Source organism: Trematomus bernacchii, unplaced genomic scaffold (assembly GCF_902827165.1).
Source record: "Trematomus bernacchii unplaced genomic scaffold, fTreBer1.1, whole genome shotgun sequence".
NCBI classification, from domain to species: Eukaryota; Metazoa; Chordata; class Actinopteri; order Perciformes; family Nototheniidae; genus Trematomus; species Trematomus bernacchii.
In genome coordinates this window covers 5,617,780-5,641,971 of record NW_022987720.1, presented here as the reverse complement: position 1 = coordinate 5,641,971, position 24,192 = coordinate 5,617,780, and the positions used below count along the sequence as shown (strand labels likewise).

Here is a 24,192-nt window from a genome sequence, read left to right as displayed (position 1 = left end):
ACTATCAACAGTGGAAATACTTTGTAAAAAATATGTCCAATGTTAACATGTTCTTTGGATTATCAAGATTGACTGGGAATTATTCTAAAACAGATATGTTGCCGTTGAGAGATGCTGCGTGTTAGTTCACCTAAGTGATAAAAGGTGTTTTTCCTGTTAATTTGAATAAACCAACCTTCTAAAGTTATAGTCTGACATTTTCTACACTTTTGTACTTTCTTTCTTTGCAAATAGTTAGAGAAGATCAACATCACCAATGTCCTTTAGATGAGTCAGATCTGGCCAGGGGCTACAAACACTGTTCGCACGTCTGTTAGCCTTTAAGTCCTCTGACCTTTGACCTTCAGTAAACTCTTCCCAGCAATCAACTTTGTCATAAATCCAACACACCAGACTGAGATCATGCCTATAGGCACGCTTGCACATAAATCACTAAACTGTGATGCTAAATGCTGTCATTTTTTAAATGATGATTTAAGCCTAATTTAAAAGGGAAATGTGACTGCGAACAACTTTAATTTAAAGCAACAACCTGTGAGTGAGTAATTGTTTAACTTGGGAGGGCTATATGCATTCATATTAATATTGTATGACATTTGACATTTACCAATAAAAGCCAGCTAGTACAATCCTAATGAAAATACATATTTTGCAATTCCAAATAGGTATTCAATGTCTCTTCACTGATGAAGACTGACATCTTTACAATGTTAGTTTAGGCTATTTCTTCCATTAACCCACTTAGTATGCTGACATGAAGTGTGCTGTGACAGGTGTGCTCATGGCCCAGGTGGTACTTGTTTAAACATCTGGCATGGCGCCTAGAGATGACATCATGACACGAGACATGCCCTCGCGGGCAGGTTTGACAGGCAGCCAACTGGCAGGTGGGTGGGGAGACTGGGTCAAGCTATACCAGGTCACAGGTGACCAAATACAGAGTGTTGTGGAAAATATTTGAAATATTCGATCTGCAATGGCTCTATGAGTGTCATATTTTCCAGATGCAGAGTTATGACATTCCTAATTGAGAACGTTTTCTTCGAGATCTGTCTCGGGTGCTTCTGCTGAATTCCAGCATGTTAAGTGGAGCAGAGAAATTAAATTCCACTGGCCTGCAAAGACATGATTCCCTCTTTCCCCTCACCCTCTGTCCCATTAACACTCTACACTCTTTCCAGGAGTTGATGGACTGTTGCTGTATGGAAGAAGGTGACATTATCTATTATCTAAATACTCTATGATTCTGTTCTCTTTTTGCGCTGCTCTTGTCAAGGTGTCCAGATATTCCTGAGAGCCCAATTTCTTCCACTTTTCTGAAACATTCTTGACTGACAAGCTGATGACATGTGAGTGGAGAAAGTTAATGAGTAACACTCTCCTCTCCCATAAACACTGCTGTCAAAATGCCAGTGGAGCTGCTCAGTGGCCCGCAGTAGTCAACTGTGGTTGTGTTAAGTAGCTCCCAGGTGTGAATGTATGTATAAGTGAATGTGTGAAGCAGGGTGTTGCAGGGAAAATGGTCAGAAAATTCTTCCTACAAGATGGAAAAGAAAACGACTCAAAAAAACATAACAAACAGCAGCTGCGTAAATTCAGAGAAAGCAATGACGTCATGCACTAAGTGCTCACAGTTGAGAAGGAAGGAGGCAGATCAACTGACAATATAAGTAGACTGAGTATGTTTGAGAAAAAGGGAGAAGAAAAAGGCTGACTGTAACGTGGCCTTCAAACTGAAGCCAAAGGGTCAGCTTACTGTCGCCAGGCTTTATGGCACTTTTGATATTTTAGATATTTTCGCTGTCTGGAGGTTGGGCTTCCTTCCCTCCAAATTGATTTTACAAACAGAACCTTAACAACTTTTAAAACATGTGTGCTGCAGTCTGTGTCAAAGATGTGAGTTATTTGATATATCACCATGCATTTAAAAAAATCAAATATATTAAATTACAATTTTCTTGAGGGTACAAAGCATTTGGAGTCCCTTTTCATCTTTATCCTATCAGGGGTATTTCACCCATTCCTGTCTAATAACTCATGATTGATATGACATTTAAAGCATGCATCAAAGTGTGAGGGGGAAAAAAATGTAAGCACCCACTTCTTTTCTCCCATGAAACTGAGTTTCACAGGCTGGTTATTTATCACCACCCTCAGCCAGATTAGTCACCCATTTGGCATGATACCCCTCAGCAGAAAGCACAAAGGTGCAGAAATATTTATATTCTGACAGTTTATCAGCTTCTCCTGCATCTGCCTAGTGTTTGAGTTAAGGAATATTTCCATGACTGCTACTATAGCATCATATGTTCCCCCCATAAAGTAACTACATTCAATATAGCCTGTCTTCTGTATTTGCTGTAACTGTTAACACTTTTTGCACATTGTAAATCGAACTTTACACTCTAAATGAAATAGTCTAATGCATAATAAATGGCTATAATTTATCTCATTTTTATGTCAACTTTCACAAAAATGTCATCTGCAACAGCTGTGGAAATCTTAAAGGCTTCGCGCACACATGCACGCGCGCACTTAGACATTATATATTTTTTCTTTCCATTAAAAAATAACAACATCCAAATTAATGAGTAGAAACTACCTGTTAACGCTGCAAAACGTGCAGCTTCCATCAATAACCTGCAACAACTTTCAATCACATTTGATCCATAAACCACAAGAGGAGAAAGCAACAGTGTCCGAGCAATTATCAAACTGAATTACACACGAGTGCAAAACGTGCACCTGTTCAAAAATATTAAGTGAACAAATCTTTTACCTGACCATCCGCATCCAGGTGCGCAAAACGTAACGAATAGCGCCAAGAGGGTCCTGCTTGCGGCTAAAGCCATAGTGAGTGTGGCGCTGAGCTGCGGAGCGGCGCAGCAGCTGGATGCAGAGGGCTGGGACACTCCAGCCCCCCCCCTCCCCTCTCCCGATGGGACTGCTGCCTGAACTCTCAGCTTCTTATGTCAGCAACAAAGTTTTAAACACTATAATAAATATCAAAGATCAACCTCTGCAGGCGATTCTGATTTGAAATAACTGATTACATTGTGAAGTGGGCTTTAACTGTAATGTAAACTGTGAGGCAGAGTGCTGTCTCTGTGAATGAAGACTTATGTTCTTATAGTTTTCATTTAGTAAAATTAATTTCATTTTTAAATTCCTATAGGAAACATTTTTTTCATATGCCTGCAGACTGTTGCATTGTGTCTCTGTTTTTTGGATCAAGTGATAGTCCAACATTGACAAAATGTCTCCCCCTTCAGGGAACACCACTGATTTCACCCTAAAGGTCTGGTAGCAGGTGGAGGGAGAAATAAAATGACTGCGGGGTGTAGGCTAATACCAGAACCAGAATAATTCAGATATGGGTTCTTTAACATGTTGTCCATAAATGCTCTTTTCACCTTTAAGCCCAAAACACACATTCTCCTCCTGGTTTAGTTTAATGTGTCAGATTGTGTGTGGTTGTTTTCAAAACTTCGAAAAATGGTCTCATCTGCTTATATAATTAGTAATTACATTAAGTTTCTAAAGAAGTCGGTTAACCACTAGATGGAGCAATACGTCACATTTTAAACTATAGTCTAGCTGTGTTCAAAGGTAAGAGGTAAGATTGTAATTATAAATGGTGTTTACAGTAGCAGTAAAGACAGAAGTGTGTAGATGCGTGTAAAGAGTATATGCCTATTATAGTCAATTTAACTAACCTGCCTGTTTTTGTATGATATCGTACTCAAATAAAGTAGAGAACGAACAATTCACACTTGTGCATAATGAATTTGAGGTTCTCTTTCCTATAAACTGGATACAAAACAATGTAGGTACATGGTTTTGTATCCAATTTATTTTTGTAAATATTGTCAATTAAATGCTGTAGGAGTTAAGATTAAAACATCTAAAGGACATGGTTGCTTTCTATCTTTTTTCAATGGTTACTGTGACACTAAACTCACAATTCACAAACTCACAAACACTCTCAGAATTTGCTGACAATTCCAAATATTTAGAAGGAATATGCTAATGTTTGTCTTTCTCATTAAGTACTTTATCTGGCCATGTTTGATCCTGTATGGGCTCACCAAGCAACATCAATTTACAAAAGAGGGTTTATCCACTTATCTATGAATGACCAACATCTCCCTCTGTTGGCGAGAGCCTCTATCTACACTGGGAAAAATATTTCACCATGACTTGTACACTAATTAAGTCACGACAAGCTCTAAAGCAAGATTTGAAGAAGTCACATGAGATATTGTTATTCTTTATTTGTTACTGAGAAATAGGGGGCCGTAATAGCCACAAAATCAATATCTTCCAGTGATCATCTCCGCTGCCCACAGGGGCCGTAAAGTAATTGTTGTTTGTTTTTTTATGTTCTCTCTGCCCTCAAATCCTTATAAACTCATTACTAGTGATGATTGAGTCTCTCTTTTTAATCTCTCTCTCTTACACACACACACACACACACACACACACACACACACACACACACACACACACACACACACACACACACACACACACACACACACACACACACACACACACCACACACACACACACACACACACACACACACACACACACACACACACACACACACACACACACACACTACTGCAGCATCTTAAATGAGTCAGCACAAAAGGGAATTCAATTTTTAACAAAAAAAAACTTACCAAAGCAAAGCAGACACTTGTCTCTTTCATATCCACCCTGCAAAAGTGAAAACCACTCATTCGCACAAAACACACCACACACACACACACACACACACACACACACACACACACACACACACACACACACACACACACACACACACACACACACACACACACACACACACACACACACACACACACACTGTATTGCGCCTAAGGCCACGCTTCAGCGAGCTCGGTACAAGTACAAGTTTTCTCTCTCATGCGCATGCCAGAGGGTGTTTATGTCAAGTCCTGCTATAGTTCACAGAGTATGGTGACAGGATGCTTGTGATGAAATGGAACATCACTGCTGATACAGTGGATCAGGTTGGACTGCATGTCCAGCTGAGTTTATATGAGCGTTGTGTTCCAGTTCTGTCATCAGCTTAACTCCATTTTCTTGTGTCATTTGAAGTGTTAGACACTCAGCTCTTGCGGTGGTAAACATCTAACCATGTTATAGACACAAGTTATACTGTGTAACTTCAACATATAGTCTCTTCAACTGTTGGTGCTATGATGACTATCTGAAATAATTATTATATCCTACCACTTTCTTTGGATGTTTCATTACTTATCTGGGGGAGTTGGGAGAGAGGAGGAAAAACCATCTAATTAGCTGTCTTAGATGACAACTAAAAATAGGGTGGTTCAGTAAACAGAAACAACAAGCACTGAGAGGAAACTGGTCCTTCACGCTCCTTAGGTGGTTAACTTAGTTGCCAGTTTATTTGATACAATGAATGCAGTGTAATAGAACAATCCTGCTATGAATCCTATTTTTATGGAGGCTATAATTGTCTTTCTTTGGGGATGTAGTTTGTTGTGCTTGTGTAACAATGTCATTTTTTTTGTCAACCCCTTTTATATCAATGAAGGAAGAATAACAAGGTAACTCAAGCGCTGAATATACATGTCAAAGTGTCAAGCCTGCCCTCCATTGTCACAAAGTATGATGTATTTTCGTGTGAGTAAATGATTTGATTCCTATCTGACAGGCAACATATTTTGGCAGGATCAATAAGCAGCGCTGACAGCCTAAAGAGCCCCTGTGCCTGCTGGGAAACATCGCTGTGCTGTCAGAGGGGCTCCTGCTGTCATCAGTTAGAACTGACGGTGACATTTCTGAACAGACTCCAAGCACAGTTTATTTTGTTACTTGTTTTATGTTATGGAGTGACATATGATATTACAGATTTGTATTATTAAATTGATGTCCTTGAAGTCGTTCTCTTAGCTATACATGTACTAAACTGACTTGTTCATCTTTTATATCACAGACTGCAATTTGTTTTATTGTCTTCCACAAACATAAGGATCCTCTGGCGGCTCTCTTGAATCTTTGGGGATGCTTCTTTCAGCCACTGTTTCCAAAAAATAGCAAATGCAATTTAAGAATTGTTGACTTAGTGGATAGTTTTAACCAATAAATCAACAGCTTTTTTTATAGCTTTTAATAAGCAGCTGTCTGCTTTAAATCTTGTATTATTATTTTCTTTTACTTTGAGATAAATTGCAAATGTCCTCATCTTCTGCTTGTGTTTGTGTATGGGTTCTAAACTAGATTTTTGTTTTGGCTGCTGAATTGTAAAATTATGTTGTGCTCCAGTCTGTGCATAATTTGATTTTTGCAGACTTGCATAAAATATATTCTTAAATTGAGCATGTTGCATGTTTCAAAAAGGGCTATAAGCCAGGTGTTCTCAAACACTTTATGTTGTGTACTCCCTCACAAGAAAACTGAAAATGCCCATGCAACAGTGCACCTATAGATTCTTTGACATTTTTCATTGTAACATCTGGTGAGTGAATTATTTCAAATGTTTCTTCTGGAGAATCCCCTCACAACCCATACGTGTACCTGACTCTGGTTTGAAGACTCCTGGCACAGCTGTCTACCTGCTGGTATTTCCTGTCACAGATGCATTACAGCAAACAGGAACAATGTGGTTTCTGTTGAGAAGAAAATAACCACTGCCAAGCATTAGGGAAAAACTGGCAAAGCTCATTTGACCCCTGACATCGATTTATCCATTGTAAAGGGGGAACAATGTTGCCTGGCAACTGCATTTTACTAATCTCCTGCCCAAAACAATAAGATGTAACCCTACAATACAGTACGTTTTAAAAGCCTGAATTAATCAAATAATAATATTGTATGTAATTAGAGCAATATCTAAGAAGTCCATGGCCATTACCATCCAAAGTCTTTATTTAGTAACCTAGTACAGACAACATTTACCTATAAGGTGGCAAATATGTATGTAGGCTATATCACATATTTGTGATTTTAAATGGACAGGCAGTCTGCAGCGAATAGTCTGCAGCACTATAAGAGCAGAGAATTTCCCCTCAAATCCCAGAGCTGGGCAGATTTCTCACAATTAGAGCATCATCCCCACACTGAGGCTGGAGCACACCCCCCGCCCTTCCTGCACGAGGAGCAGAGTACAACCAAGTGCCAGCCCGGAGATGCGCGACAGACCCAGCAGCCACGCAGCGAGAGGAGATGTTAACCGGAGCATATCATTAAATCACAGTTTTTAGTTTCCGTTTGTTAAAAAAAACAAACACAAATTATTAGACTATACATGATGCCCGTGTGGAAAACGAGTGTTGTGTCCAGACGCAAGGGGCGGCTAAACTAAAGATAATTTAACACAGATTGCACCAAAACGGTTCAAGTTTTATCCGTGTGGAGTAAAATCACTCCCTGAGCAGAGAGGACTAATGATGGCTCTCATGGTCCACCTGAAGACGGCCGCGCACCTTCGGGGGAAAGGTGACAGGATCGCTAAAGTTACATTCAGAGGTAGGACAATTTTCTTTGTTTTAGGCTGGATTTTGGGAAGTGTAATCGTTCGTTGTGGTTTGCATTGATTTATTTTGGATAGACAACTTGATGAGAGGTAATTAGTGGAAAAAAGTTTGGGAGAGCCCTCTTGGATCGGGGGTTACCGGAGATACGCTGCGTCTTTTATCCAAAGATGATCACTGGACTGATATTCTTCAAATTAAGGAGAAATCATGAATGCAGCACTGTAAAAAGGAAAAAAACAAGCCAAGGTTTTTAAAAAAGGGATTATTTACAAAAATAATGTCCTAATGTGAGTCCTTTCAGCAGTTTGAACTTGTTATACGCATTTGGTATACAGCATGTGAGCATATAACGGCTCACACATTTTATAGTAACAACTGTATTTGGAATTGTGTTTTCACGTTCCTGTTATTGATGGTCAATAACATAACATCGCAGCTATATCCTTTCGAGTATTTTCCAGCTTTCAGGATTTTCTTATCTTAAATATGAATAGTTAAAATATTAATTATTCATGAGAGCCACAAAAAGGAAAAAAGCAATTGCCTGCACATCCCTGTGCGTGTAATTGTAGTGATTCCTCATGTGTTTTCACTTGATGGTTCATTTGACTCACAAACCAATAATGGCGAGAAGTCAGTAGGTTCTAATTGACTAAGCTTGTATTGATCTCTAAATGTATGGAGGTGGGGGTCTCATTTATTATACCTTTATTATAATTGCCAACCCACTAGTGCTATATAAAGGGTCACCATCCCAACACCTGCCTGTTTGCCCTCTCCTGCTGTTCAGAGGAAACAGGGATCTCTGAAGGATTAGAGGAACATTTGGAGGGAGTTCAGTGGATTAATTCAGCAACTCGAAAGAGAGAAACAGAGACAGGAAAAGAGAGGTGTGCAAGTTTCAGCACCTTGGACAGCGATCAGACCCCTCTCTGACAGATGTTCAATAGACTCCTGTTTTCAGCATCAGTATTGTGTTGGATGTTACAAGATGCACCACCCTTTTGTTCTCTCTCCACTGCTCTGTGATTGTGTGTGAGTGTGTGTGTGCGTGTGTGGCTGACTGTGTGTGCACTGAAGAGAGGATGGCTTTCAGGGTTGTGCTGCAGTGAATTCACCAAGGAATTTATACAACATGAACCGTGTCGTTCAAGTCAAAGATTAGATCCTCTGATCTTTCCCCCATGGGCCAACTGTCAGCAGCACACTCTCTGCAGTTCATCTGTTTGCTAAGTTGTTAGCTGAAACAAGTTCAAAGCACTGTTTGTCACTTGTGTCAAAAGCTGTACCATATTGTTAAAGAAAATGCAGATCACACACAATCCTCACACAATATTTTCTTATTAGATGCATGTTGAACACACCAATTCAAACTGGTTACACTGTATTGTGTGATGCATCAGAATATGTGACCTGGGGAATAGAATATCAACTCTAGTGGATTTAAAGTTGTTAAATTAGTGAAATCCAAACAGAATGAGTCACAGAATACGGTGTAACAGTGACATATCACCACAACACTGACAATCATCATTCATTCACCATCTTTTAGGTTGATAAGAAAAAGTTGTTAGCAAACAGCCACGTATTTACACCTCCAGCAGTATTAAAGCAGCATTATCACTCAATTGGTGTCGTGTTTCCTGGCTACCTGGTAAGTTTAATTATTCACTCTTATGCTTTGTTTTTAGTCTCTTCCAACAGTTATGAATTATCTGGCTAAATTACTGATAATTGCTCCACTACCTTCACTAGCTAGTTGCCACTTGCGCATTAGCATATCATATGTATCATTAGCATAACGAACAGGTGTTAGCTACATCCGGTTCAGAGAGGTAACACCTGAACGATCATTAACAAGCGATTTGTAATGAACCCAGAAGGTTTAAAACACTTACCTTTGTTCAGACACAGTTTATAGGAGTCCCAAACATCTTCATCTACCTGGAGAAAAAAGCAGGTCCCTGATGAAGAAGATTTAAATCCGTTTCCGATTCAGTTTCCAATCCAGGCAGGCGGCCTCCATCTTTGTTTTGATACGCAACGTGAGAGAGGGTTTTAAATATTTAAAAACAGACTGAATATTTACAACAACATGGTTAGACATTGGCATCCTGGAATCAGCATTAGGACAGTAAGTGCTATGTTCTTCTTAAATTCGGTTAAATAAGATGATTAAATGTTACCCTATGCTAACACGAGGCACAGACTGGGGATAGTGCAGAGCAGGTAATGTAAGCAGTGGGGTTTTAGACTATTTTGCTGAAACAGGGATATAAGAAGTGTTGGGTGAAGTACTCAGATCTTTTACCTAACTAAAAGTACAGATTCTATCTTCTTAAAATACTCCATACCAGTATTTTAAAACTGTGAATTCAAAATTTGACTTAGGTAAAAGTCCAAAAGTATTTGCATTAAAGTGTAGGCTACTCACAATGGATTATTTCAGAAAAATGTAAATTACATAAGTATAAAATGAGTGTACCTTAATAAGTATTAGTAAAAGTAATATTCCTCACCATCCAAATTTGATCTTTTCATAGTATTATATTGTTATGGTTGTTATATCATCCTGTTTTTATGCATACAAGAGCATTTTAAAGTTGTAGTTTGTCAATGTGGACCAAATGTAAATACTTGAAGTACTGTGCAGATTACCAGTACAGTACTGCATTAAACTATATCAGCATATCATGTGTTTTTGAGTGTACAAAGAAACTAGTAACTGTGAGTGTAAAATAAATATAAACAGTACAATATTTGCCTGTAGTGTAGTAGAAGTGTAAAGTAGTATAAAATGAAAGTACTCAAGTAAAAGTCAAGAAAGTACTTAAGAACATTACATGAGTAAATGTACTTTCCGACATTGGATATAAGAGAGGTTAAAGTGAATAAAAACAGCTAGGTTGCGGGCTCGGTTTGGCTCAGTTAAACCGAGAGGAGCTGGGTGTTCAGGATTTAATCCTCTGTAGATACATCACCCCTTACTCTTTTATTGTATGTGACAACATGTGGGGAATTTCTATTTTTAAGTCACTTACTGTTAATAATTTACCTGGAATTACTTTATTTCATTATGAAACATAGATAAGATCCCAGTTTTGTTACACCATTTCCTCTCACATTTACACAAATGTACTTCTCTGTTCTGTATTCCAAGATGAGGCCCCTCTCCTCAGCCCTGCCTCTGCACTTTCCTTTCTCTGGCCAAATATCTTAAGTCTCTCCAAGTTTGCAAAGTAAGGGCTGTTTCATGTTAGCCTGACTATGAATCCTTATTTTAAGGCATTCTGAACTTATTTTCTCAGCAAGAGCTTGTGAGTAGAGCCTTTTGATAGAAGGCATGGTGTATATATATATATATATATATATATATATATATATATATATATATATATATAGGCAGCTCTGGCTCAGTGGATAGTGAGTTCGAGTCCCACTGCAGTCAGCATGTCATTGTGTCCCTGGGCAAGACACTTCACCCCAAATTGCTCCTGTGGGGATTGCCCACAGTACTGAATGTATGTAAGTTGCTTTGGATAAAAGCGTCTAATAAATGACATGTAATGTAATGTATTCAATCAGAGAAAGAAATCACTCCATCTGAGTGGTCAGATCTAAAGTGTGTGTTTCATTTTGTTAATTTTGGGCTATTAAATAACAGAGATAACAGAGTCACAGGAAAAGTGGGCGAGTGAGAGCAATGCAACAACAGATACAAGCAAATCAAATTCATCATACTCTGAATGACCACGGCGCTTACAATATGATTAGTTTAATTCAGATGGAAAGATGTTTCTGATTGAGTCATTATTTGCTCATTATTTTTGTACACAATAAAAACTGGTTTTACTTTTGCATGTTTAAGGGTTTAAGGAGGCTGTATACGCACTTACGTTGTTGAATGGTTTGTCTCTTTGTTAACAAGATTTTTCATGATTTAGATTTTCATGAAACTTGATGGAAGGGTGTAGTTTAGGCCAAGGAAAAACACATTAAAACGGGAAATGTATCTCAATCACATGGTCGCTACATGCATTATATTCTACTTATAGATACTACCTTTGCTCGGCCATCACAGCTGTTTACAATTGTTCTGTTTGGAATCGCCGCGTAACCGTATGAGCTCCTTGCGGGAAACAAGAACAAGTTTGGGAGCTTTAACTAAGTGTAATGCCTCACTTGGCAGCAATCAGCAATCAGCAATCAGCCAGCTCCAGAAGCTTAAAGAGACTTCAAACGCTGTGAGCAGGGTTTGAACCTGCGCGGGGAGACCCCATTGGATTTCAAGTCCAACGCCTTAACCACTCGGCCATCACAGCTGTTTTTACTTCATTCTTCAGCATTTAGGGTAGTTCCAAGTCTCACTGAGCAACAATCAGTCAGCTCTAGAATTTTAAAGACTCTTCAAAGGCTGTGAGCAGGATTTGAACCTGCGTGGGGAGACCTTAACCACTCGGCCATCACAGCTGTTGTTTTTACTTCATTCTTCATGGAATTCTCGTGCATATCCACTTCTTTTCACAATACTTGTCAGTTTTGTTTTCCCAGTTTCTTTAAAGTGCTGCAGGTTTTTGAGTCATTCTTTTCGCTACAATCTGTCAGTAGCACTTCCTAGGGGCTTTCAGCTCAACCAGCGTCCTGTCTGGAGAGGAAGAAGTCTGCCAGGAAGCTGCAGCCCCCCTCTGGCATGTCAAATGACTCCTAGAGAGGCTGGTGGGGCGATGTTATGTATGTAAAGCCTGCTCCTTATCTTATGTTTGGTGGGGAAAAATACATGATCCAGTATCAAACATCTTTCAAATGTTGTGAAAATAAAAGGCATACATCGACTGCTTTCAACGTATAGTAATCAGAAAACTGCAGAGTCTTCTCTCCACTCAGCCTTAAACGTGTTCTTTATTATCTGATACCACGGGCAATGAAGTCTTCTTCAAAGGGGAGGCATCAAAACTAAATTGAGTTTTGACAAGTCTTTGATGAAGCCCTGCTGTTATCTATAGCTCTTGGCATTATCAAAAATGACACTCCAGCTCTTTTTGCACAGTAGCCTGTAGGATCATCACACCATATGTAAATCAGAGTTAACTAGAAATTAAATAATTATTTAAGCTTTTAACATATTCCACGACTACAGCTTGCTACTCTCAGCCCAATCCTCTTTTGTCTGTCGTCTACCACCACTCCTACTGAAACAACATGACTTCCCCCCCGGCTACTTAGACAGTTTGCTCATCCCCGTCATCTCTTTAACTCTAAATATTTGATATTTTATGGGATGAAACAGCTTTGTGCAGGCTACTGTATCCCCCACACACCATTCCCTATCTTCCCTGTAGCTGACTGAAACCATTTTCTTTACGTCCTCTGCCAATCATAAATTCTCTGTTTATTTTAAATTGTGATTTAGCATTCACCCTGTCTCTTGTTCTGCTCGAAAATTGGTCAGGAAATAAGAGGAACTGTAATCACAGTATGGAACAACAAATGTGAAGTGCTCGGAGGCATACAGGGAGATAGTAAACATTCTGCTTTCCTGCTTTGCAGTCTGCCGGTCTGCACTAAATGTTGCTGTTCACTATAGATTCAGGTTGATAGAGAAAGACAGAAGGTAAGCACACTGTTGCCCCATTAATTTTTATCTTTGGTCACAATGTTCCCCATTCTGTTCTTTTACTTTGTTCCTCTCCGTCTTCCAGCTCGGAAACGAAAACCAAAGTTTGGCTCTTTCAGTGCCATTATACATAAGTGTTTCTATTTTTCACAGTTTCCACCAAGGCCAGAAGGCATCCTGATTAACAGAATGTGTTTTAGTTTGGTGTGAAGCACCTTACATAAGCTTCACATAATCTACTTTCTAAACCCACGTCTCAGCCAGATACAAACACTGGTATGACAGCGATGCCTCTGTATTGAATAATGTAGGAGGAATATGGCCTCTTTCCCTTTCTGTCATTTAAGTGGTGTTTATTCTCGTACAAATATTTCATAAGATCTGGGCTTTGTAAAGGTTGTGGAGATCGGGGAGTGAGGTAAAAGAGAGAGGATAACATCTTTGGTCATGGACAAAAGTCTAAATGTGCTGATAAAATGATACGGATGAGGCTGTAGATATTTCTGTTTTGCATTCGTATATCTGTGTTTTCTTTTTCTCTTTCGAAACTCACAGGTAATGTGTTCTGTGAATGTGTGAAAAGATGCTTTCATCCCAAACAACAATGCATTAATGCCGGGGAAAACAATATTTATTTCTATTTGAACTTATAATTACAGCCAGACCGACTGGGTCTGCAATCACCTTTGTATATGTGTGTTTGGATATATATGAATATATCAGTACAGATAGGCTGTCCACATGCACCCAAACAAATAACACCCACACAAAGCCTCAGATACACAAAGCAAACCAACTCAACAAAGGCCGAATACACTCAGCAGCTCGGCACCATTCATGAGCGTTACAAAGCAACCAGGTGAACAGCAGCTCAACATGCATGAGTGAGCCGGGTTACCTTCCAGTGAACGGCTCTCTGCCCTCTGTATAACCCTGAATACACACCTAGATATTATTGTTTGCACTCAAATGTAATAATGTGCAATTTATTTAATATGGGCAACAATCTCACTTCTTTTATATTATTTCTATTCCGGTGTTTCCTCTCTGTTTTATTTTGTCGCATAGTGAGTCATATTGAAGCTGTCTGCATTTATTTTCTGTCTCCCTTGGCTCTACACTTCCTGTCTCATTTGTGTGTTTATCAGGTAATTAAGGCGTCCATTTGTCTTCTCACTGGACTTTAATGTGACAAATGTACACAGGGATTTTAAATGGTAGTGTTTGATAAAGGTCTCTCAGATAATCCATCCTTTACATTAGGAAAAGTACAAAACCACAATGTAAAAAGACTACGTTACAACTCATAATTGTGCATTTTAAAACCATTTTTATTTTCTATTTTATGACCTTTATGTAAACATAGAAGAAAAGTGTTTCGAATAAATGCAGAAGATAAATGAGGACAAGTATGCTTAACGTAGAAAAAAGAAACATTAATCCTATAAAATCACAAGTACAAGGTGAAGTATAGAAATAAAGTAGCACACAATGGAAATACTAAAGTAAATCACAATTGCCTTAAACTGTTTTCCCACATTTTTATATTCTTGTATTTATTAAAGTGTGACTGGCAACCAAAAAAAAGCAATAGTACCAAAACCACATTGTAAAAAATACTCTGCAACTTATAATTCTGCATTTTTAAACTACTTTATGACCTAGTAAACATAGAAGACACATGTTTATCATACATTAAGAAGTTGAATTAAAACAAGAATGCTAAACGCTAAAAAAATCCAAAAAAAATCAGAAGTACTGAATATACAAAAGTAGAAAAATACAGTTTTTCCTTCAACATTTTTATATTCTTGTATAAAACTGTGACTGGCAACCTAAATGCCCCAGACTAATAAAAATAAGTACCACGACTGATTGCTTTTGCCTGTGCTCTATCATCACCATGCTGTGTGTGCTCTCTCAAGCTGAACAGACAACCCATGTCATTACTGAACCATCTGTCAATTTCTAACCTCCAAATTCCTCTTCACCTTCCAGGTCTGTCCTTCTACAGCCGTGTGGCGGAGAACTGTGATGCCGTGGCTCACTTTAACGAGGTCAGTGTCTTCATTTTCCCACAACATACGCAACTCACCTATAATGACGCTCAAGCAAATTATCTCCACTTAATAGAAAACAGCAACTTTCCAGTCTCCACTGCAGGGAACAATAGGCTGATTTCAGAGGCCGCATGCTTTCTTAATGAACCTGGTGGGGAGTTAATAAGCAGGAGACACAATGTATTAATGGAGTTCATTTTTACTCTAAATGTTGCTTTGGTTTTTAAGTGAAGACATTAATACAACTCAAACCTAATATCATGTATCATTGAATATAAGTGAGTACAGGAACATTTCACATTTACTGTAATCAGGACTCAATTACTGTAATGCTATTAAGGAAGGATCTTATAATTTGATCGGGACTGACTAATACAGTAAGGTCATTTGAATTTGCAATTTCCACCAGGTACATTGCATTAAGAGTAAAGAACATTAGATGTGGATTATTAATGGCATTTAATTGTGTGTCTCTGAAATATCCTCTGCTACCTTATCTTGCATTGTGTACCTAAATATTTGAGCTATATCATAGTTTGGTTCTAAAGAAGCCTATGTTGTGTTGCAGGTCAGGAAATGTAAAATGCTTCACTTTCAGTGCACATTTTTTAAATATATAACAGCTTTTCATCAATTTGCTGTAGGGTTTTTATGAATTAGACACACATCAAATTGTTTTATATCATCCAGTTCTTATCGATCAATGTGACATATAATCCTACAGGATGGAATTGCGCCCTGTTAATAGTGAGGTGCGAAGAATCCTCCCATGTATTAACCAGAAAGATTGACTTTAAACATTCAAGAAGTGAAGCTCTAACCAATGAACCAGTAAAGGATCACGTTTTATCACCTCATTATTTGACTTATTCTCACTTAAAAGGACTAATGGCCCTCTCCTGTTCACTTACAGCCTATCATGGTCTGAGAGGCTAGGCAGAATTGGTAGCCTCCTCCCATGCATGACATTGAACACTTGTTATGTTATAATTAAACCAGACACTCCACCCTCTATCTGCCAGAACTTGAAGTTCTTTCAACTTTACCAATAAAGTTTCATTGTGATGAACACAGACCTGAGAAGGACTTCCAGGACCCTAAGGATTTCAGTGCAGTGCTGGTTGGTCAGTCTCTCTTATTGCTGCTGTGGGATTCTGGGAAATGTTCCCAATAGGATTCCTGCAGGCTTCTGTCACACCAAGAAGCCAGTGTTATGATGGTTAAGGCAGCAGAGGGGGGGATTAAAGAAGAGACGAGGGTAGGGGGATCAAGAGAAGAAGTGCTGGAGGAAATCCAGAGTGAAAGCAAAAGGGACAGAACAGAGGTAAGGGAAACAGTCGGGGAATTAAATTAGAAAAACACAAGAAAGAGTGCGTGAAACACATGGTACCTTTTTAGGGGAGGGTTTTTCCCTCTGAGCTTCTTACTTTTCACAAAAAACATTTCTCCTTTGATGGGCTCAAAGGGAGAGGGCTGCTTCCTTTGTTGATAGCCGTGGCTTTTGTTTTCAGTCTAATCAGGAGAAGGGCTAAATGACTGTACACATTTGGTAGCTTACTCAGACACAAACACACACACACACACTCACACATACACTCACACACACATTCTCAGCCCCTGCAGATATAACAGTGTTGTATAGCGTCACAAGTGCCATATAAGAGTGGATAAATACGATTATTCCTGAGGTCTTACTACAGTAACTGGTATAGAACTTAGTGGCTTGCCCTGATATGTCATCCCTTGTGACAGCCTCACCCGATGCTCTCGTTGCAACCCCGTAGTGCTGGGGGGGTCATTAACATCACTCAGCATCAATAAAGCGTCCAGGCTTCCCTTGGGACGACTTGTGCTTCCAGTAGCTCCTGAGTCTGTGTGTAAGTGTGTACGTGTGTGTGTGTTTTTGCATGCCTTAACACATTACATGCTGCTGGTGCTTAAGCGTACAGTACATGTGTCTGTTTTCCTTGCCATCCCCCCACCCAACAAACTCTTCAGCAATTCCTCATCACGTCCTCCTCATCTGACGTCTTCGTCCTCAGCACTGGGACATTCTCATGGCTCAGTGAACTCAGTCCAGCCTCTGGAGTTGAGGGCCATTAGCAGAGAGTTGTGTGTGTTGTTGCTTTATGCATGGACTAGCAGGAGGCCTTTGAACTAGTATGCGGATATAGACGGGATGGGGAATCTAGATTCATTATTCATTCCTTGGTGAGACTCGGCTTTTAGCTGCAGTACACCAGGGCTTCCCCCTCACTAGTTAGACAGAACTGGAGCAAAGAACAGACAGCCTTGAAAGAAATGTACCACAGGGTTCATTCAGTATGAGCCTGTAATGATACTATACATGTTAAGGTGTTCATGTCATGTGTGTGTGTGTGTGTGTGTGTGCGCATGAAGAATTTCATTAAGAATGTGTGTTTATTTTTGTAACAAACAAGACGTCACAAGATTTACACTATGCAAACGAAAGGGGAATTATGAGCACACATGCGTGCAGTAATATTGCTTCTTCTCTAGCCTCCAGCTGCTTCATCTCTACAGTGTACTAACGTGTCTGACTTTTTAATGAGAGCATTGTGATTAGGGAACGCTAAATCTGAATCTCATGGTTTTTTCATTTTTGTGTACCTACTGTTTTAATTGTCGCCTACAAATGTGCAACTCCATGCCACCCTTATTCTGTTGATTATTGCTATAATGGGGAAACAGTATTAAAGGAGTACTGCACCTATTTAACAATACACTTCTATAATAATGCAACTTGACCGGAAACAGTTCAGACAGAGTTTTGGGCGTGTCGTTGTTTGTAGCAGCTTTTTATTTTCAAACTTGTATAGTCTTCAGTCCCACCTGACATCATTTCAGGCAATTTATCAGACTTCACACAGCTTCCTCTGGAAACAAAAAAAGGCTTTATACAACTTCAAATATGCAGTAGTGTTTTCAAATGTGCTCGAACATCTAAAGTCAAAGTCAACTTTATTGTCAATCTTTCAGTTTGTGTGTATAGACGGAGAGATCGAAATACAGTTTCCCACAAAGCGGAATACAAAAACAAATATATATAAAAATATGTATATACTTATATATACACAATCAACAGACACATGTATACATATGCACACATTAAGACATAAATAAAAGCACAACAAAGCATTTATTGTTATGTTAGCACACTCACAGCTCTTTTTCTAAGTCATTAAATAAATATATACATCAGCAGATGAAGAAATGAAGCATGAGACAGAAGGCAGGAGACATACTTTATTGACATGTAACCACACCACAATCTTCCCCTAACCTCAGACAAAGTGCTCTTATACCCTAAACCACAGCTCAGGAAATGAGCCCTGGACTTGGGTGTCAAATTCCTGTGGTTTGTACGCCATCCCTCCAACCCAAACACTCATAGAACTTCCTTGGCAAACATCCCCTATTAACTGTCAAAACCCAACTTGCAAAATAAATGAAGTAACAGTCTCTTCTTGACATTGTTGCTGATGTAGTCGTCCCCGTGAGACTGTTGATACTCTTCCAGTATCGTCCTCTGAAATCCTCATTATCTTGATCAGGGACCAAAGGAAGAGACCACAGTGAGCTCACTTCCACAAAACTTCCCCGACTGCCTCTGTAATCAGATTTGGGAAAGTTAGTGTGCTGGAGGAAGGCGTAACTGTTATATGAGAACATACCACTATCAGGGCGAGATTTTTAAACTAATAAACCTTGTACTTAGTAGTTCAGGATTTATATCAAGTTAGCCACCAGAGGATAGAAGACTCTTAAAACTTAACTTCATGCATTAGGGTAGTCTTCCTTTCAGAGGTCATATTGCAAATTATATTTATTGACTTTACTTGACCACAAGTAAGAAGAACCAGTGTAGCAGTTGCCTCTGAGCTAGAACATTGCTGGTGCTAAAAATACTTTATGAAGTTCACTAGTTTTTCAGATTCAGGGCTGCTCCGGGGAGGTGCTTTCCCATCTCGAGAGCACTGAATAAAATATGATTTGAGCAGAATATTTTCTTTGCCTGCTAAGAGTTAGAAAGAGGCTGAATGCATTACATTTGAGCTACCACAATTAGCACAGCAGAATCTACATCTGGCATACTTTCTATATTGAAACTAATTTAAGGATTCTTTGTTTTTAGGCTGGTTTATGCATTGTGGATTTAGGATGACAAAACTGAAAAGCTAAACACAAATGCTCTGATAGATAACTCTCAGAGATATACAACATCCTGTATGGATAGCTGTTTTTTTTTAGTCTGTTGTGTTAGCCCTTAGGAAATGAAAAAAAAAGATCCAATTTCTCCGTTGCTGTTTCTGTGTGTACCCATGTGCATCAGCTTGGTACTTATTATTTGTGCTTCCTGCCTTAAGGAGTATCTCTCAAGGGTGACACAGTGCCAAACACTGGCACAAAAATCTAGTTGAAAAGTAAAGTTATCCACAGAAAATATATAATGAAATCTATTATATATCAACCCAGTCTCACGGCATTTCGTGTTATTAGTCACGAAATTAATTTAATCTATTGATTCGTGTTCACCAACACGATTTTCACCTTTTTTTCGTGTCACACAGAACGATTTTAATTGGTAGTATGTTTCGTGCCTGCAACACGTGTTTTTGTCCGGTCGGGTCTTGGAAGACCAGAAGCTGTGTGGTTCATAAAAACATGTTCTTACTCAATATCTTACCCTAAGCCTAACCCTATCCCTTTTATTTTAAATTGTATAATGTCTGAGTTTTTTTGCCGTCAGTGAGGAAAAGAAATGGCTCAGAGCCTCAGAATACTGAAATCTGTATTTTATGTCATCTTTTTTTCCTTCTAATTTGTTATTATTTGGTGCAGGCACGAAACATACTACCAATATAAATACATTGCTTCTAAAATCGTTCTGTGTCAGAATACTTAAATCTGTATTTTTTTAAATGTCTTTTTCCTTCTAATTTGTTATTATTTACATTGCTTTTAAAATCGTTCTGTGTGACACGAAAAAAATGGCGAAATCGTGTTGGTGAACACGAATCAATAGATTAATTTCGTGACTATAACACGAAATGCCGTGAGACTGTGTTGTATATATGATCCGGTAAGATGAAGAATTTGCACATAAAACCCAATACTACACTACAACAAATTCAGATGTTTATTAATAGATTCCTTGCTAAGTCAGTGTTTTGTGGTGTGTACATTTGAAGCACAGTGTGTATCTGAACTTAGTGTCTACAGTCAACATTAGCAGGCTGTACCACAACAGTGCTTTGAACTAAATGCTAACATTAGCATGCTAACATCCCAATGACAATGCTAGCATGGGGATGTTTACCATGTATGATGTCCGCTATGTAGCCCATCTTTACTAAAGTGTTGGCTTTTCAACATCTTCTAACAAACTATTTTGTTAATAGTTACTTTGTCATAAACCACCACTTTGGACTAATTAAAATATTAACTTGATAGTGGTGTTAAAGGAAAAGTCATGACATGAAGTCATATATCAAGAGTCATGATTTGAAGTCAGGATTCATCTTAAATCTCATGGCAAGCCGCCAAAGAGTTGTTTTCATCTGCGCTCGAGCCATAAAGCCAGTGTTGCTTCTCCATTTAACCTCCCATCTTTGTCTGAGTGGATTTCTGTCTTGAGACGTCCAGTTCAGAAACCAACTGGGATGAAGACAAATTGATTTTCTGGTGATGCATCGGACAAATAGAAGAAACTAAGGGATGTTTGGTGTGCATATATAGTGAAAGCAAAATTCTCGGGAGCACCAGGTGAGGAGTGAAAAGCTGCAGCCTTTTGGGGGTAGTGCAATAGCTAAGGTTAGAGGGTACTGATGTATTCATTTGAACAGTTTGCAGTTCATTTTCTGTTGTGACAGCTCAACTCCAACTGACTCCAACTTTGAATTATACATACAACCCTTGCACCCCCAGCTTGGGCATTTCTTCTTCCATTTGAAACTCAATATAGTGGGACAAACCAGAGAAACAGAAAGTAGAGCTTTTATTGTTTGAAAAAATAGGAGAGAAAAATCCATCTCAGCAGAAAAGTTTTTAATTGAGGAGTTAGTATCTCCCAGCACAACACTGTCTATTATCAGGGAGTTTGAAAAATGTGTTGTTCGTTATCTCTGCACCATCTGGTCTTCCACAGCAGAAACTTGTGAGCTAATTACAGTTGTATTGAGTCTAGCTTGAAACTAAATTAAACTTTACTGAATTAACTGGACAAAATGTCTCATATTCGTCCGAATTTCAAGAGCGGAGGACGTGTTGAGTTCCAATTTAAGATATGTATCATTTAGCTTAATGGATTTGTTTAATGGATTCAACTTTATATAATAGAAGTTTGGTGTACACATTTCCCAACATTATTAGGCATCACGGACTCATTTATCTTACATAGTATCAAAGCAGTGAAAATCAACAACATAAAACTGCCTCAACAACCAGGGCTTGCAGCTGCTACATGATGATGAATGTACATGCTGGGAGATTGAAAGATGCTGACTGGATTAATGTCAACATGTCTGCACTCATGGCATTTTATTTGACACACAATGTAAATGAGACTGTGATGCATGAAGATAAATTGACACCCGAGAAACAGAGCGTGGATGGAAAGGAAAACAGGGATGGACAGTCCAATTGGAAAAAGTAAATTGAGACTGGGTGGGGGTGGTGGAGAGGATAGGGTGGGCATGCAGTCAGTGAATTGGAGAAGATCGAGTTTCTCAGCAGAACCAGCTTATCAGAGATGCTGTTTTATCCACAGTCAGACACACATCAGTGGACATGTGTTGATTTATGCTGTTTGTCTAAATCCACAATGTGTGAACCAGACTAAAAATCCTTAAATTAGTTTTCATACAGTAAGTATCCCAGCTCTACTTTCTCCTGTGCTACATTTATTTGTTCAAATCTCAGTGTTCAGTTTATCTCCAGCTGTACGCAGCCACTGAAAATATTCTGCGGAGATCATATTTTATTCAGTACTCTCAGAGATGGGAAAGCAGCTCCCCGGAGCAGCCCTGAATCCTAAAAACTGGTCAAGTTTATAAACTATTTTTAGTACCCGCAATGTTCTAGTTTGTGTTCAGAGGCAATTTGCTGCTCTGCTTCTTCTTACTTGTTGTGGTCATTAAATCATCAGCTGCAATAGGACCTTCAGAGGTGGATAAACTATGGCAACTTATACAGGAAGGTATGTTTTAAGAGTAACTTATTCTCTTGTGGCTCACTAGAAAAATGAATTATGTACAAAAAAAAAAAATATCCAGAAAGAGCAGCATTACCATAAGCCGGGGGGAGTAAATTGAGTTCATTTTAACGACTGTCAGTACAGTACTTTAGGGTAGTTTATTCTATAAAAATGAACCTATTTTTTACTTGATCAAGTAAAATTTTTACATTATAAACATTGTTAAACTCTGAAATATATATATATATATATATTGTGGAGTAGAAGTATAAAGGGAGAATGATCCCTGGTGAAGGGCAGGGACCTCCGAATTTGACTTAAGTAAAGTACATGTACTTTGTTACTTTCCACCACTCATGTCTCCTGGACTTAATATGTATGTGCTCAGTAATTGTGCAACAGAATATTATTTTTTTTCCTATAAATTACCTATTTTGAGGCAGCAATTTTAAACAATTGCACCCAGGGTCAAGTTGAATGAATATGTCTGGTGATATGATTACATCCAGAGAATGTTCCCACCCTATTATATACTGTAGCATGATAATGAGCCGGCTGGTGAAGCCAGCTTTAATGAGAATGTGGCTCATACTGCTTGTTCAAGCAATCTACCTCATCTCCTTTATCGTTTAAGAATAAATCTAAGCCCGCAGAATCCAAGTGCAGCGAACTGCAGCACCATGCGATCACAACAAGCCTGTGGACTCAACACAAAAGACTACAAAGAAAACGCTCTTTGTGTAAATACTACATATTTCTCCCATTCATCACAGAATATATTTTTCATCGTTAATCATTTATGTGTTTGCATACTGTACTCTGTGTCCATGGCAACAGTCATGAGATATGAGAGGATGGTGAGCGGGGGAAACTGAGGACAGTCCCTTCAATACTCCGGCGTGGGACCACAGCAGTAATGGCTGCTCTTCAGTTGAGCATTTTGCGCCTCTTATTGGTCACAACCAAGAAAACTGTTTTCAACAATAAATAGTTTACTCCACCCCATTGCTGCCCCACAACCTCCTGGTGCTCGTGACCTCTGCTCGGACTTCCTGGATTTCTTCCAGGCCAAAGTGAATTCCATCCACTTGCAGCTTAACGCACCTGCCCCCCCTGCTCCACACACAGCTCGTACTCCAAGCGCCGCTGCTCCAACTGCACGCTCCTCATACTGCCACCTCTCTTCTTTTGCCCCTGTGGATGCTGTCCAGGTGGCTAAGCTGGTCTCTAAGGCCAAGCCCTCCACCTGCTCTCTGGACCCCATGCCCACTGTCCTAGTAAAGGCAACACTACACACTGTTCTGCCCACCATCGTGGACATCATTAACTCCTCCCTGCTAACTGGCATCTACCCGACATCCTTCAAAACCGCCTCAGTCACCCTCATTCTGAAGAAACCCGGACTTGACCCAACTGACCTCAACAACTACCGGCCAATCTCCAACCTTCCCTTCCTTAGTAAAATCTTGGAAAGAGCAGTCGCCGACCAACTCCACCATCACATGTCCAACCATGAGCTCTATCTTTCAATCTGCCTACCGAACCCACCACAGCACCGAGACTGCCCTGATCAAAATCACCAATGACCTCCTCATCGCAGCTGACTCAGGCTCCATCACTACACTAATTCTCCTAGACCTCTCTGCAGCCTTTGACACCATCTCCCATAATATCCTCCTCACCCGCCTGTCTGAACTCCTTGGCCTCACTGACTCCGCCCTCTCCTTCTTCCACTCATACCTCTCGGACCGGACACAGTTTGTCACT

At 39.3% G+C, this 24,192-nt stretch overlaps 2 protein-coding genes and 1 non-coding gene across 13 annotated transcripts in view; 1 reads left to right on the top strand and 2 right to left on the bottom strand.

Annotated features, from left to right (window-relative positions):
* Window positions 1–2,858, bottom strand: part of fndc1 (fibronectin type III domain containing 1) — a 33,688-nt gene extending 30,830 nt beyond the window's left edge. For both annotated transcript variants that reach the window (XM_034144085.1, XM_034144086.1), the window contains exon 1: window positions 2,780–2,858. In XM_034144085.1, coding sequence (XP_033999976.1) covers window positions 2,780–2,852 — 73 coding nt within the window. In that variant the 5' untranslated portion in view covers window positions 2,853–2,858. The remainder of the gene's footprint in view (window positions 1–2,779) is intronic.
* Window positions 2,859–7,212: 4,354 nt separating this feature from the next.
* Window positions 7,213–24,192, top strand: part of otofa (otoferlin a) — an 82,224-nt gene continuing 65,244 nt past the window's right edge. For all 10 annotated transcript variants that reach the window (XM_034143150.1, XM_034143149.1, XM_034143143.1 and 7 more), the window contains exons 1-2: window positions 7,213–7,527; window positions 15,148–15,206. In XM_034143150.1, coding sequence (XP_033999041.1) covers window positions 7,446–7,527; window positions 15,148–15,206 — 141 coding nt within the window. In that variant the 5' untranslated portion in view covers window positions 7,213–7,445. The remainder of the gene's footprint in view (window positions 7,528–15,147; window positions 15,207–24,192) is intronic.
* trnas-uga lies at window positions 11,776–11,857 on the bottom strand. The gene has a single exon. It is a non-coding gene; the product is annotated as a tRNA-Ser (tRNA).